The following is a 12,710-nucleotide window of genomic DNA, read 5'->3' on the forward strand; positions in this document are numbered from 1 at the left end:
GGCCGCGCAGCGGCTCCAGATGGCAATGCAGCCCCGCCCGGCCCCGCGGGGGGCCCCCACCCCATTGGAGCAGCCTCCTGTAGGCCAGGAACCTTACACAGATCCGAACTCCAACTCACTAGGTGGGAGAGTCCTCCCAGTGCATCTCCCCGAGGAGAGAGCCAGGCCTGCCCCCACGAGCGCTGTCCAGGATGCTGACCGGCATCCTGGATACCTAGTGGGCACCGGGGTAGACTGCTCTTCCTGAACTGCCCCTCAACAATCCGCTCTTCCCCTTGCCATTCCGGCCCTTCCTCAGTCTCTGAATAGGCGTAGGTACACATTTGTTCTCATTAGCTGTGTGACCTTGGGCAAGTTACTCAACAACATCTCATTGGCTCAGTCAGTTCACTGCTAAGAATGGCCATAATAGCACATACTTGAGGTGTTGTAAAATTTCATCAAGATAACCTATAAACAGGATTTAACGTAGGGGATTATAAACAGTAAATACTCAAGAAATGTTCATTGGTATTATTTCCCTCTTCTGGGCATTCACACTAATGACCTCTTCTGTGTTTAGAGTCAGAGGTCAGTAAACGGTGCACTGTGGACATGGACAAAACCTTTTGTCCATGTCTTTGAACCCACATGACTTCATGGTGTTCGAGATGAAGACACTCTGTGAGGATGCAACTCACTGCAGATCACACAGTAAATGACGGTGGTGGTCAGCCAGGTTCACCCTCCCCATATCACCTACTGCCTTCCAGGCCCTGGAAGCCAATTCCTCACCAAATGCAGGGCCTGCAGGTCACCTGTACCAGGAGCAGACTGTTTGCTGAACTTGTTAATGATAGATTACTTGGGAATTCCCTGGTGGTCCAATGGTTAGGAATCCCCACGTTTTCATTGCTGAGGGTGCAGGTTCAACCCCCAGCCAGAGAACTAAGATCCCAGGGCATGGCCAAAAAAAAAAAAAAAAGATTCCCCCCACCCCTTTTTCCAGCTTAATGAAGAACTCAGCAACTTCAAGTCTAAATTTCAGGCAGCCCTGTAAATCTGCATGGATCAACAGGCTCCCCAAGTGACTGGGGCCCATTCAGGCCTGAGGACCACTGTTCCCACCTTAACAGCCTACTGCTATGTGTTGCCATCTCACTGGAGACTCTCATGGCTCAGGAATTAAGAGGCACATCCAAGTCTCCAATCTCTTCCTGCTTCCTATGTTCCTCCATCCCACCTATAAAAGCTCCTTCTTTTAGCAAAAGGAGGGAAAGTGAGAACCTTCTAATCAACTCCACAAAGACAGCAACCAAATGATGATGCAAGAAAGTAGCTGTTCAAAAAGACTTTGATTTCATTTTGTGATCTGTGTTAAACTGCCTCATTTTCAGTGCAGGTGACCCCTCCTCCCCAGGACACAAGAATGGAAACTGGAGGTCTTTTGTGAAGTATCAGCCTCCCCCAAGACCCCAGGGAAATGCTACACAGTTCTGAGAGTTGACAGGAATCCTGGCAAAGACTAACATGGGTGGGAGGCAGTGACAAGTGGGTCGGCAGACACCAGTCAGGAAGCTGGGGGTGGGAGAACCCCGTCCTCGGTCCTGCTCAGCTTCGGGGCTGCCGTGTGCATGATGGTGAAGGGAAGTTCCCCCCGACCTTGAAGCACCCCTTGGCTGGGCATGGCTTTGATTCCGCTCAGGTGAGAGAGGATCAGGAAGCTGTCGTGGGCTGGCTGCTTCATAAGGTGCTGCTGCTGGTGCCCCGGAGTCCAACGCCACGGACAAACTGCTCCAGCAGGCCACCGATGGCACCAGAGGGACTGGGGGCTGCTGCACGAAGCCCCACTGTGCTGCTATATGCAGCCAAGAAGGCTGAGCGCACCTCCTGTAGCCGGGTCTCTCGTTCACTCAGGGCTGTAAGTCTGTGGGGAGGGAGGGAAAGAGAGAATTAATGCATTATCCCGGGGCAGGATCCATCATTCTCATCCTTACGCCCCACTGGCTGTCCTGCATTCGCCAGTACAAGGCCAGCATCTGCCCCTGGCCATGCTGCCCGTGCGGTTCAGGCCCCAAACATTCAGTCCTGTTCCCATCTTAAATTCTCCCTCAAGCTGCTCTTCCTACCTAGAGAGGCCAGAGCCCTCACCTTTAGTCACTGCAGTTCCCAGGGAAACCTCTAGGAAGGGGCTGGCTTTTCCAGCAGGATTTCCTTTCTGATTCTATCTACTTTTCCTTTCCTGGCCTCTACAGGCACTTATCACAAGTCAAAAAGGGTAACAAAAAGTGTGAATTCCACATGAGACTATCTGGTAACCTGAAGGGTCATTCATAGAAAAGGGCTGAGGTACCAACCACACACAACCTCTGGATTCAGTTATGAAGTCTAGGGGCAGGAGGGATGGAATTAGGGAAAAGGTCACAGACCTACATGAGATGAGCTCTCACGTTCCTATCCACCTAAGCACCAAGACCAGCCCTGAACACCAACTCCCTCCAAAATTTCCCCTAAGAGACCAACGTCTGGGTAATTCTTCCTGTGAATCTGTCAGAAGCAGCAGCGATATCCCCAATTCCCAAGTCCAGATGACTTGTACCTGGGGCCTGGGGAGCACATTGGAGGTATGAGGATAAATGACAGTCCAGGGCTTACGTATGGAGATAACAGACCCCGGAAAAGTAGACTGCTGGGAGTGGGGTGTGTGTATCTGTGCTTGTGTGTGAGAGAGAGAGAAACACCAGCAATAGCAGAAGTAGCAGCAAGTTCTAGGGCGAAGAAAAGTCAAATAACTGTAGCAGAAGCACAAAGAAGTGAGGCTGATCCTGGACTCCTGCAATACCATGAACAACTCCCAAGTCTCTCTTGGCATGTGGGGGAGATTCGAGGCCCTAGATCTTCTTTACTTCCTAATTAGTTTTCACATAGGCTGGAGACCATGTGTGCCTCTTTAGCTTTCCCTCAGAGCATATAACCAGGAGAAATTCAGATTAGTAGTTCATATTCACAGGACTACCTGAAGGTCCATATGTGTGCATTTTCACTGCCCCCTATTTTGGGAGGCAGAAAGGGAAAAGATCACAACCTCTTTTAGAAACAAGATACCTGGAGCCCAGAGAGGATGTGATCCGCTTGAGGACACAAGGTGGGCAGAGCTCCTCCAGTGTCATTCCCTCTCAAGATATGAGCGAGCAGGCTCACAGCAGTCAAGGGTTCAACCCCAAGACAGAACTTGTAAACCTAACAGCTGGGATTTGGATTTAATTTCTCTCTGACACCAAAGCCAAAGCACTGAACCCACATACTATGTGATCTCACCAGTTATCAACCCTGAGCCCATGCCCACCCTGCAATCTCAGAGGCCATGGGATCATGGAGAACCTAGCCCTCCTCTGGGAACCACCCAGAACCTGAGGAATGGCTGGGAGCACAGAGAACTACCTAAGGCATTAATTACAGGATCCAGGGCTGAAGCTGCCCATTTCAGTGGCTAATGCCAGGTAAGTGAGGGTGCTATTATGCAGCGGCAGAGATGTCAGCTTCCTGCAGCTCCTAGGGTGTTTGGCTTCAATAGCAAGAGCCTACGGAAACATGAAGAGAACTATGTCTTTAATTTTTCTCAAAGATCTTATTTCTGGCTTAAGGGAGTGGCTATAGAGAAGGCTGTGCCAAGCCCTAGAGGCCTTTGAAGTCCTTGGGCTACTCCTGAGCTGCAGGGCCAGGGCTTGCGAGGACCATCTGGGAATCCCAAGGTCTGGCCCCTGCCTGCCCTAGGCAGAATCTGTCTCAGCTTCCAAGGGCAACCTGCCTCCAACCTGTCAGTACTGGAGAGCATGAGCTGATCCTGAAGGTGGTGACGACCACCCAGCACCTGAAGCTCATTCAGCCCATGGCGGGGGCAGTGGTGGGTGGGGAGTTGAAGGCCCTCAGGCAGCCACAGCCGAGAAGCAGATCCTGCTCCCCAGGCCACCGGAGGCTCCCTGCCATCTGACACCTGTGAAACAGCAGAGCAGGCAGGGGGCAGGGCAGCCTGAGAGGCAGCTGCTCAGGTAGATGCACTGCTTGAGCTGGAGGCCCAATACTGGAGCCTCCGAGGAAGAGGAGTTTATAGGCGTGGGCTTTAGTATGCCCGTCCAATTTTCTTTCCTGACCAGAGGCAAAAGCAGATGACAAAAGGGGCCAGGGAACAGCAAGGAACCCTCGGTTCTGCTTGGGAGTGCAGCCCTTGGGCTAACCCAGCTCCATTCTGGCTCTGTCTCCACCATACACCTACCTTCACTACCCCACTGTTCTGCTTTCAAAGGATTCTCATGTCAGGCAAAGACTTGGACCGAAATAGCATCCTCTATAGTTAGAGTCCAGCCAGCTTTCCCTAGGGGTGTGCCCCAAGACACCCATGGATGGGTGTCAGAGGCCGGGGAGAGTGAACACACTCCAGCACCCTTCCTGAGCAGCCCATCAGCCCCCTTCACACCTCAGGGGGCAAGACCAGTGAGGTATACGTAGTGGAGACATTCAGGAGGGGCAGGGAGCCCAGGCCAGCTCCCTGGGGCCAGCTCCCTGGGGCCAGCTGCCACCTCATTCCTGGCCAGCACTTGACTGCTTGCCGGCTTCTGACACAGGCAGGGGAAGGGGCATCCTGTCTTCTTAAGCAAGACACTTACAGACAATTGTTAGGGAGCTCATCCGGGAAGCTGAAAGGGAGAGAGGAGTCTGTGTGCAGGACAGCCCGTTCCTGAATACTGCCACAGCCTGTTACCATCTGCCAGCTGCCAAAGTCTGTGGAGAGAGGGGATCCGGGCAGGGGATGGTCCACTGATCTGGGGCAAAGAGGAGAGAGAGGGGAGATGATGTAGTCAGTCATGTGCCTGACAGGGGAGGCCCTGGAACAGTTGGGGTGGGGGTGGGGCTGTGGTAGCCCTGGGACCTGGCCACAGGGGCCTATTGGAAGAGCATCTGTAGAGTCAACCACTTTCCTCCCAAAGTGCAAAAACTGCTGCATAGCTTATGACCAAGAGAGAAGAGTCAAGACCAGAAGGCGGGCTTAGCTGTGAGGACAATACTTCATGCAAAGATTCACAGGAGCAAAAGAACAAGAGCAAAGCATGGTGACAAAGGTGAGCCAGCAACCAAAGCCAGGGATCAGGGCGTGCCTGCTCTGCCTGACCGAACAAGTAAAATCTCAACAGCACCACAAGGAGGGGAGCAAGACTGCTCCAGGAGCCAGCGAGGCAGGATCACCTCACATTCCTGGCATGGAGACGGGCAGGGTGGGCAACGCAGAGCCCAGGATCACTGAGGTCCTATTGGAGAGATGAGAGAATGAGTCTCCTGGGGATGGTGGACGTGGTGACCTAGATTGAAAAGGAGGGTGACGGGTGCCCTGAGCCCCACCCTCTTCCTCTGCAGTGCCTTTCAGGAGCCAAAGTTTGTATTCACAAGCATCAACCCAGCAAACTCACTGGCTATGCCCAGAGGGGAGGGATGAATCAGGCAGCCAACCTGACAGCTTCATCAGACCTTTTTCAAACAGAGGTTTGCGGGATGTGGGGAAAGGAAAGCTGCACTGGGAATATACCACTGCCACCAGCTCCCCACGCACAGCCAAGCCTTCTCTGCCGTCTCTGGACAGTGGCCCAGCCGGTGGGGGTGGGGGAGGAGATAGGGAAACATCAGACAAGGCCCTTCCATCAGCTACACCAGGTCCCTGTCCCCAGAGGTGCATCATCTTTGATGCTTGACCCTTTATTCTTTAATTCAAGAATAGCAGAAGGTTTTCCTGTAGGGACACAGAAACGCAGCAGAAGCATGAATCGTGGTCTAGGGGGTGGGGAACTGAAAAATGAATTGACCTTGGCCCACCCAGCTGGCTGGTGTCAAGGACTCCTAGACTGAGGTGATAGTCCCCTGGGTCCCTAGGCCAGCTTTATCCGCAAGCAGTGGCCAAACTGAGTGCAGCTCTGGCCAGCATTACATCTCTGCTAATCCTAAACCATCTCCATCTTAGAGGCAGAGAAATGGCAGCCCAGACAGGGGAAGACACTTGCCCAAGGTTCCACCACAGTTAGTGAGTACAAGAAGAGATTTTTATTTTTTAGAGCCAAGTTTGATTACGGTTTTGTCATACAACAGAATCACCTTGAGACCAGGGAAAACAGATGGCTGTCCATATTAAAGCTGCCATGAATTGGAATCTCCTGAAACACAGGGACTTGCCATATTCCTTGCTCCTGGTCTACCCTGGAAGGTGTGTGACGACAGGGTGTGGATGAGGACAGGATGTGGGCTGCTACCTGGTGGAAGCCCTGGTGATGACAGAGCAGGGCTTCCTTCTTCCCAGGTGGAGAAGCTTGGTGGCCAGATGCTCTATCTTTGGTGATCCTTAACTGTTTATAAATCAAACAGCTGACTAACACTTAAGAGTAAGCTGCAGGCCACAGTCTGGGGCCAGTCCTGTGCTTTCTCTGGGTCATGCTGGGGTCTCATGTCGGTGCAACCCCTCTTGAGGTCAGCCTGGCTCCACAAACCTCATCTATTGCTCCAAGTTTAAGATAAACATTCTTTTCCAGTTTTGGGGAAAACAATTGTTAGACAGCAAAGTGTTGAGGGAACGAAAGTAACGTGAAATAGAGGAGGATGGGCAGGATGAGGGACATCTAGAAGAAGGAACACGGGGGTTCCATGCTCCTAACCCCACTCCCCAAGGCTATCGAGACTCACACTTCCAATGGGAAAAAGACAGCTAGGTAGAATGTGGTTACAGACAGGTTCCCAGCAAGGGCTCCTGGTCTTCTAGGCTACCTTCCCTGTACTTCCCCTGTCAGGCAGGCAGCACCGCCAGGCAAGAGCCATGCTTGAAGCAGTCAGGGGACAGCTGTGGCATGGAGTAGGCCACATAAATAGCAACAGGACGCATGATCCCAGGGGTCACAGAGTAATCTCAGCAAGCAGCCAACCATCTTCTGCATCTTTTTCAAGAGTTGAGTACACAGGCTCCAAATGAACCTTTCTATTTGAGGCTTTTGTCAAAGAAAGGGTTGCATAGTAACATAACCACTGAGTTCTTGGGTTTGAGAGCAAGGAGCTATACGAAGCACAGAGGTACTCGTTAAGTGCCAATTTAAATTAGCTGGTGAAAAAAAAAATAAATTAGCTGGTGAGAGGGGATGCCCTAAAGATGACAGGAAACAGTCACCAGAAGGAAGCAACTGCACCTGCCAAGTGAAAGAAGGAGGGAAAACCTTCAAGTTAGCCCCAGTGCACAGGTAACGCAAGCAGCTTTAATAAGCCCCATGCCCTTCTGCCCTACACCTTAACTCAAGTACACACAGCATCCACCTCCACCCATCTACCTACAGGACTGGAGGGGACATGGGGCCAAGCCATCCTCAAACTGGAAATTCGTAGAGCTGACAGTGCTTCCAAAGTCACCTCACTTAAGCCCAAACTTCTGAAGACAAAGATCACTATTCTTACTTTAATGACGGGATGAAAAAAATGAGCTCAGAAGGGAAGTGTTCGAACTCAGCAACAGCTAGGACAAGATTCATCAGATCTGAAAGATCATCAAGTTTCCCCCAGCCTGGACTTCAAGCATTGCTGTGTGTGTGTGTATGTGTGTGTGTGTGTATACCAGGGACCTCTGCATTCCTGCAGCAGCCCAAGTGTGTGTGTATGTGTGTGTGTGTGTGTGTGTGTGTGTGAACCAGGGACCTCTGCATTCCTGCAGCAGCCCAAGTGTGTGTGTGTGTGTGTGTGTGTGTGTGTGTGTGTGTGTGTGTGTGTGTGTGAACCAGGGACCTCTGCATTCCTGCAGCAGCCCAAGGAGAAGTCTTTTGAGGCTCCAAGTTTTCTCTTACCCATCTCAGTCTCAAGCTGGCCATGCCTTAATGCTCCTCACCACTCATCCCTGGTCTGGACCTGTAGCCCCAAGTGAGAACCCATCAAACATGGGACAGGAACCCTATGTGTCACATAAAGCAACCTGGCTTCCCCACCTCATTAAACACAGCCTGGGACATAGTCCATTGCTTATAACAAGCAGCTAGTAGGTGGGGAAGGATGGGGGAGGAGTGGCTATCTGGGCAGCAGAGTTGGTGCCTATGTTGTCACTCAGCCATTCAACCAGGCTGCTGGATGTCCCTCAGGCAAGTTCATCTGCTCTTCAGGCAGCTTGGCCTCCAGCTGGGCCCAGCGATAGCATCCTCCCACCCCAGGCAAGGACGGTGCAATGCTAGCAATCCCCAGCCCCCGAGATGTCTGGCCCTGGAGCAGAGACCAAGACTGTACGGAGAGGGGCACCTTACTGACCAGGCCTCAGGGAGGCGTCCTGCCTCTTCCCAGCCCAGCCCTGCAGATGATAAGAGATTTAGCAGTGGTCCAGAAACACAACTCAGAAGCTACTGTAGTGACAACTAAGGATACAAAAGGGCCACCAGTGAGGGGTATGGGGTTGGGACTGGATCAGAATCAGCACCCCACAGAACCTTCTTCCTAGCCTGACACCTATTTCTTAACCCTGGACAAAGCTCCCCCAATTTCTTTCCCAGCAAGTCCTACCTTAAACGAGCTATGCTAATATGGACGTGGTGGGGGGTGGGTGGGGAGGAGAGGGTGGGAAGAATTGAGAGAGTAGCACTGAAACATACACAATGCCATGTGTAAAACAGGCAGCTCGTGGCAAGCTGCTGTGTAGTGAGCCCAGCCCAGTGCACACTTACGGCCGATTCACACATGGTAGTATGGGAAAGGCCAACACAACACTGTCAAGTAATTATCCTCCAATTAAAAATAAGAAAAAATTTAATTAAAAAAAAAAAAGAGATACACTGGTAGAATTTAGGACTCTGCAGCATATGAAACCCAGAGAATTCATATTATTAGGGGAATTTTGGCTGTCACACATAGCTTTCCACACAGCTCCTCCTGCTGCATTAAAAAGCTGATTGGTTATTGCTACCGAAGATTAGCAGGAAAGCTAATGACAGGATCCCTCAGGCACTTTAAGATAAGAAAGACTAAATTAATTTTAATGTTAATGGAGATACACAATTATAATTAGAATGCTCCAAATCAGAATCTAGTCTTTCAAAACCCCTGGCAAACAAGCATCCAATCCGGAACTCTGTCTCCTAGTCCAGCCTGGCTACAAGCAGGCACCGCCAGAACAGCCCAGCAGAGCCATCAGAACAGCCCACACAGCCATCCACCCCATGCTTCTCCAAGGCCTTGTGCCCCATTCTGGTCCAGTTATTCCAGCCGCCTCCGCCAGGCTGCAGCTCACAGGGTCCCAAGTTCAGGAGGACACCCCCAATCCTCCCAATCCTCCTCAGCCTTCTGGACCATCCTGGACCAACCATAAGCATTTGAGCCCAGTGCAGGTGGATAACCACTGGGGAGACAGAGGGGAAGTGATCACAAAATTGGAATGAATGTCAGGAAGAAGAAAATGATAAAGAGCTAAGGTGTTTAGTGGGGTACTGCCTCAGTAGGGGAGCACTAACAATTGGACAATTAAGACCAGGAGGACCCAGGAGTCTAGGGGAATCTTCTGGTTTCCTTCCCAGTTGTCCAGCAATGTTGCACAGGCAGAAAAGGAGGGATGGTGAACAAGAGCTCCAGCCCGCAAGAGTGAGGGTCACGCAGTGCTGCAGCAGCCCCCCAGCAGCCCTGAGGAAAGCTGACACAGGGACGCGGGGTGGCACCAAGGATGTGAGCGAGCACAGCGGGGGGGCTTATCTGCCGGGTGCCACCTCTGCTCAGCTGCCTCCACCAACCCGTGGGGACAGAGGGGCTGCGGCCTTTGCCTACCAGACTCAGCTACAGCCCTGGCAGACATGGCGGTGCTCGGAGTTGAAGGGCTCACCTTCAGAGGTGATCCCTCTGGACAGTGCAGCTCCTACTCGCCTAGAGCTGACCCGCTCAGCCTGCGAGGGGAGGGTGCGCTTCCCCACCTTCCTCCAGTGCCTGTCTTTGCCCAGAAAGGAAAAACCAGAGGATGGCGAAGGAAGGAGATTTTCCAAAGTTTCAGGTCTTTTCTTATATAGAAAGTTTGCCACCTTTGGGCTCAGTTTCCCCTTTGGTAACATGTCTGCTACAAGGAAAGACCTGAAATTCTGGAAAATCTGATAGAGCTGGACTTGAATCTGGAGTGGACTTTAACACTTATGATTTTTCTGCTGAAGGTCTTTTCTCCATGGCATTTGTTAAGGACCTCTCAAGTCGCACACTGCTCTGTTCTTTCCAGAAGGACCAGACATTCTCAAGGCTTTAGAAAACAAAATAAATCACAGGATTTCTTCCTTGGCTGTATGACATGGAAGGTATGAGGTCAGTGAGGAAATCCTTTCCCCAAATGCCAGGCCATCCCTCAATCCTAAGCCTGCCCGGTGCTCAGCTTTAATCTCACCAGAGAAACATCATTTCGGCAGCACATTCCAGGCCCACCTGTCCGTCCTGGCTGGGTTGCTCTCCTGCTGGGTGAACATCTTGTGAGCTTTGCCCCAGCCACACACATCTAGCCTGATTCCCTACTGTCCATTCTCTTCTGTGCCCCGCCAATTCAGACAAGGAATGGGAGAGCCAGAAGCAACTCAAGAGGACCCAGCTCCGTCTCTTTAATCGGAATGTGGCATTCACAGGGGCTGGCAAAGGCAGCAGGTGGTGGCCGCCCCGACTCCCTGTCCATCACATCACAACTGCTCCACCTTCCCGACTCCCCATCGGCCAGGGCTCCAGGAAGGAGGGGTCTCAGACTGCTCTGTGAACCTGCTTTCACTCTGTACCCAAACATGAACCCATCCTCCAAACAGTGGGGGAGCCTGCAAGTCTGTCGATCCCCTCTGGTCTCCTGGATATACCACCTACCAGGCCTCGTGCCCTGGAATCCCATGCTCCAGCCTTATCAAGAGGGAAGGACTTTGGAGCTCCTCACCTGGGCTTGGGGACCTCCAGGGGACTGCTACCCATCCTGAAAAAGTTGTCAGAATGGTTCGAGGATGAGGAGCTGGAGGACTTGGCTTCCACCAGACCCTGGTGGGGAGGCAGGCGGTCCTCGGAGGGCTGTGGCCGGTTCCAGAGCATGCTCTGTGGAGAGGAGGAGTGGCTCTTCCTCCTGTGGTGGGAAGACAGGGCTGCTGGTGAAGGACCACCTCAGGCTCACCCTCTGCTCACCTGAGCTGAGTCTCTGGGACGTTTTTACTTTCACCGGAAAGTAAAAAGTTCACCACATGAGAGTGGACACACTCAGCACTCCCCTGGGCTTGGCCATGGGCAGCGAGAGCTGGGTCTTCACAGAGGGACTATGGTGTCCAAACATACTGACCTACTGGCCTCACTGCACATGCTGGGCAACAGATTCTGAACAAGTTTTAAAACTTGTTAAAGTGTTGTACAAAATCTCGAGCCCTTTGTCTAGGGAGAAAAGTCATCTGATTCTCAAAGGAGCTGACTGTCAAACAAGCTCTCGATCCGCAACCATCATTTCGTACTCTGTACTTCTTTCTTTTCCTAAGCTTGGCCCCACCTCCCAGGCAACTGATACAAGGGAGTGCCCCCACGAAGTCCCTTTAACACCCTCCCCTCACCCCACCCCATCTGCCCAGCCCTGCAGCTTCTTCCTTTGTCCCACAGGGAACACTGGCCCTTGATGCTCTTGGGCCAGCATGGCAGCATCCCTCCCCAACCAGATGGCTGGCCTCTGAGGCCCAGCAGAGACAGCAGGGCAGGCAGCTGAGCTCTCAGGCCGACTGCTGGGGCCCCTTTGTTCCTGGGGCTCCCTGGAGCTGGAGCCCTGGCTCCCAGCTGTTGGCAAGCTCAGTTCCAGCCTGGCCCTCACCAAGCTGCCTGAGTCTGTGCTCCTGCGGGGACCAGCTCCACAGTCTCATAGGTGAAGCTCCCGGCGGCTCCTGGGGAGCTCTCCATGACTAGAGAGAAGTCACTGCCAAGGCTGGTGGTGCTGCCACGGTCCTTCCGCCCTGAAAAGAGGCCAGGACCATCAGTCAGCACGTTATCTTCACCTATGAGGGGTCCCCCACCTCTTTTACACCATGTAACTGGAAAGAGAAGTTTCTAGAACAAACAATCCCTATGTGGTCTATACTCAGAAAGATGCACAGTGCCGGGGCCCATAACTCACTCAGCATGCAGATATCTTCCACGGTGAAGCCTGCATCCCGAGCTGGCAAACTCTTCCTCCTATAAACAGAACCCAGAACAGTGAGCTCCAGATTGGATTGGGGGTCTCCTCTGTCTCCCACTATGCTGCCCAACTGGAAAAGCAGCTTGAACTCAGTGGAGACAGGTCCTACCTAGCCTGTTGCAAAAGGCCAAGGCTCACTTCCGGGAGGCCAGCAAAGCCTGCTTCTTGTCAGCATGGCCCCTCAGAGGTCAAGTCTGGCCCAACACATTAGGGGCCTGGACTTGGAAGGTGAGGGAACACGGCACAGACAGCAACCCTCACAGGGGTCCTAAAGCAATCACCAGGCCTAGACCCCTGTGTGTGCCAAAGTGTGAGCACACTGCTCCGTGGTGGGGGGCTGCACAGACACACCTCTGCAGCAACTCAGGGAGAATTCTGGCCTCAGAGGTGGTGGCATGGGCAGCTTGGGGGTCTCCCCATCCTTTTCCTCCAGCAACGTGCCCTGCACCCCTAGTCACAAGATGAGCCTCTTCACCCTCTGGCCCTCCCCAGTTACCGCTACGTGCCCTCAGAGGGAAGGCAGGGACGGAAG

General features: G+C 52.6%; 1 protein-coding gene across 7 annotated transcripts in view; it reads right to left on the reverse strand.

Annotated features, from left to right (window-relative positions):
* Window positions 1-1,319: 1,319 nt before the first annotated feature.
* The window catches only part of MTMR14 (myotubularin related protein 14), a 43,991-nt gene continuing 32,600 nt past the window's right edge, over window positions 1,320-12,710 (reverse strand). For 3 of the 7 annotated variants that reach the window (XM_061128011.1, XM_061128010.1, XM_061128013.1), the window contains 5 exons: window positions 12,116-12,174; window positions 11,816-11,954; window positions 10,913-11,092; window positions 4,644-4,799; window positions 1,320-1,906 (listed from right to left, as the gene is read on the reverse strand). In XM_061128011.1, the coding sequence (XP_060983994.1) occupies window positions 1,723-1,906; window positions 4,644-4,799; window positions 10,913-11,092; window positions 11,816-11,954; window positions 12,116-12,174 (718 nt within the window). In that variant the 3' untranslated portion in view covers window positions 1,320-1,722. The other 4 variants (XM_061128015.1, XM_061128012.1, XM_061128014.1 and 1 more) reach the window with 3 other exon arrangements.

The sequence above is a fragment of the Dama dama genome, chromosome 24 (assembly GCF_033118175.1).
Source record: "Dama dama isolate Ldn47 chromosome 24, ASM3311817v1, whole genome shotgun sequence".
NCBI lineage: Eukaryota > Metazoa > Chordata > Mammalia > Artiodactyla > Cervidae > Dama > Dama dama.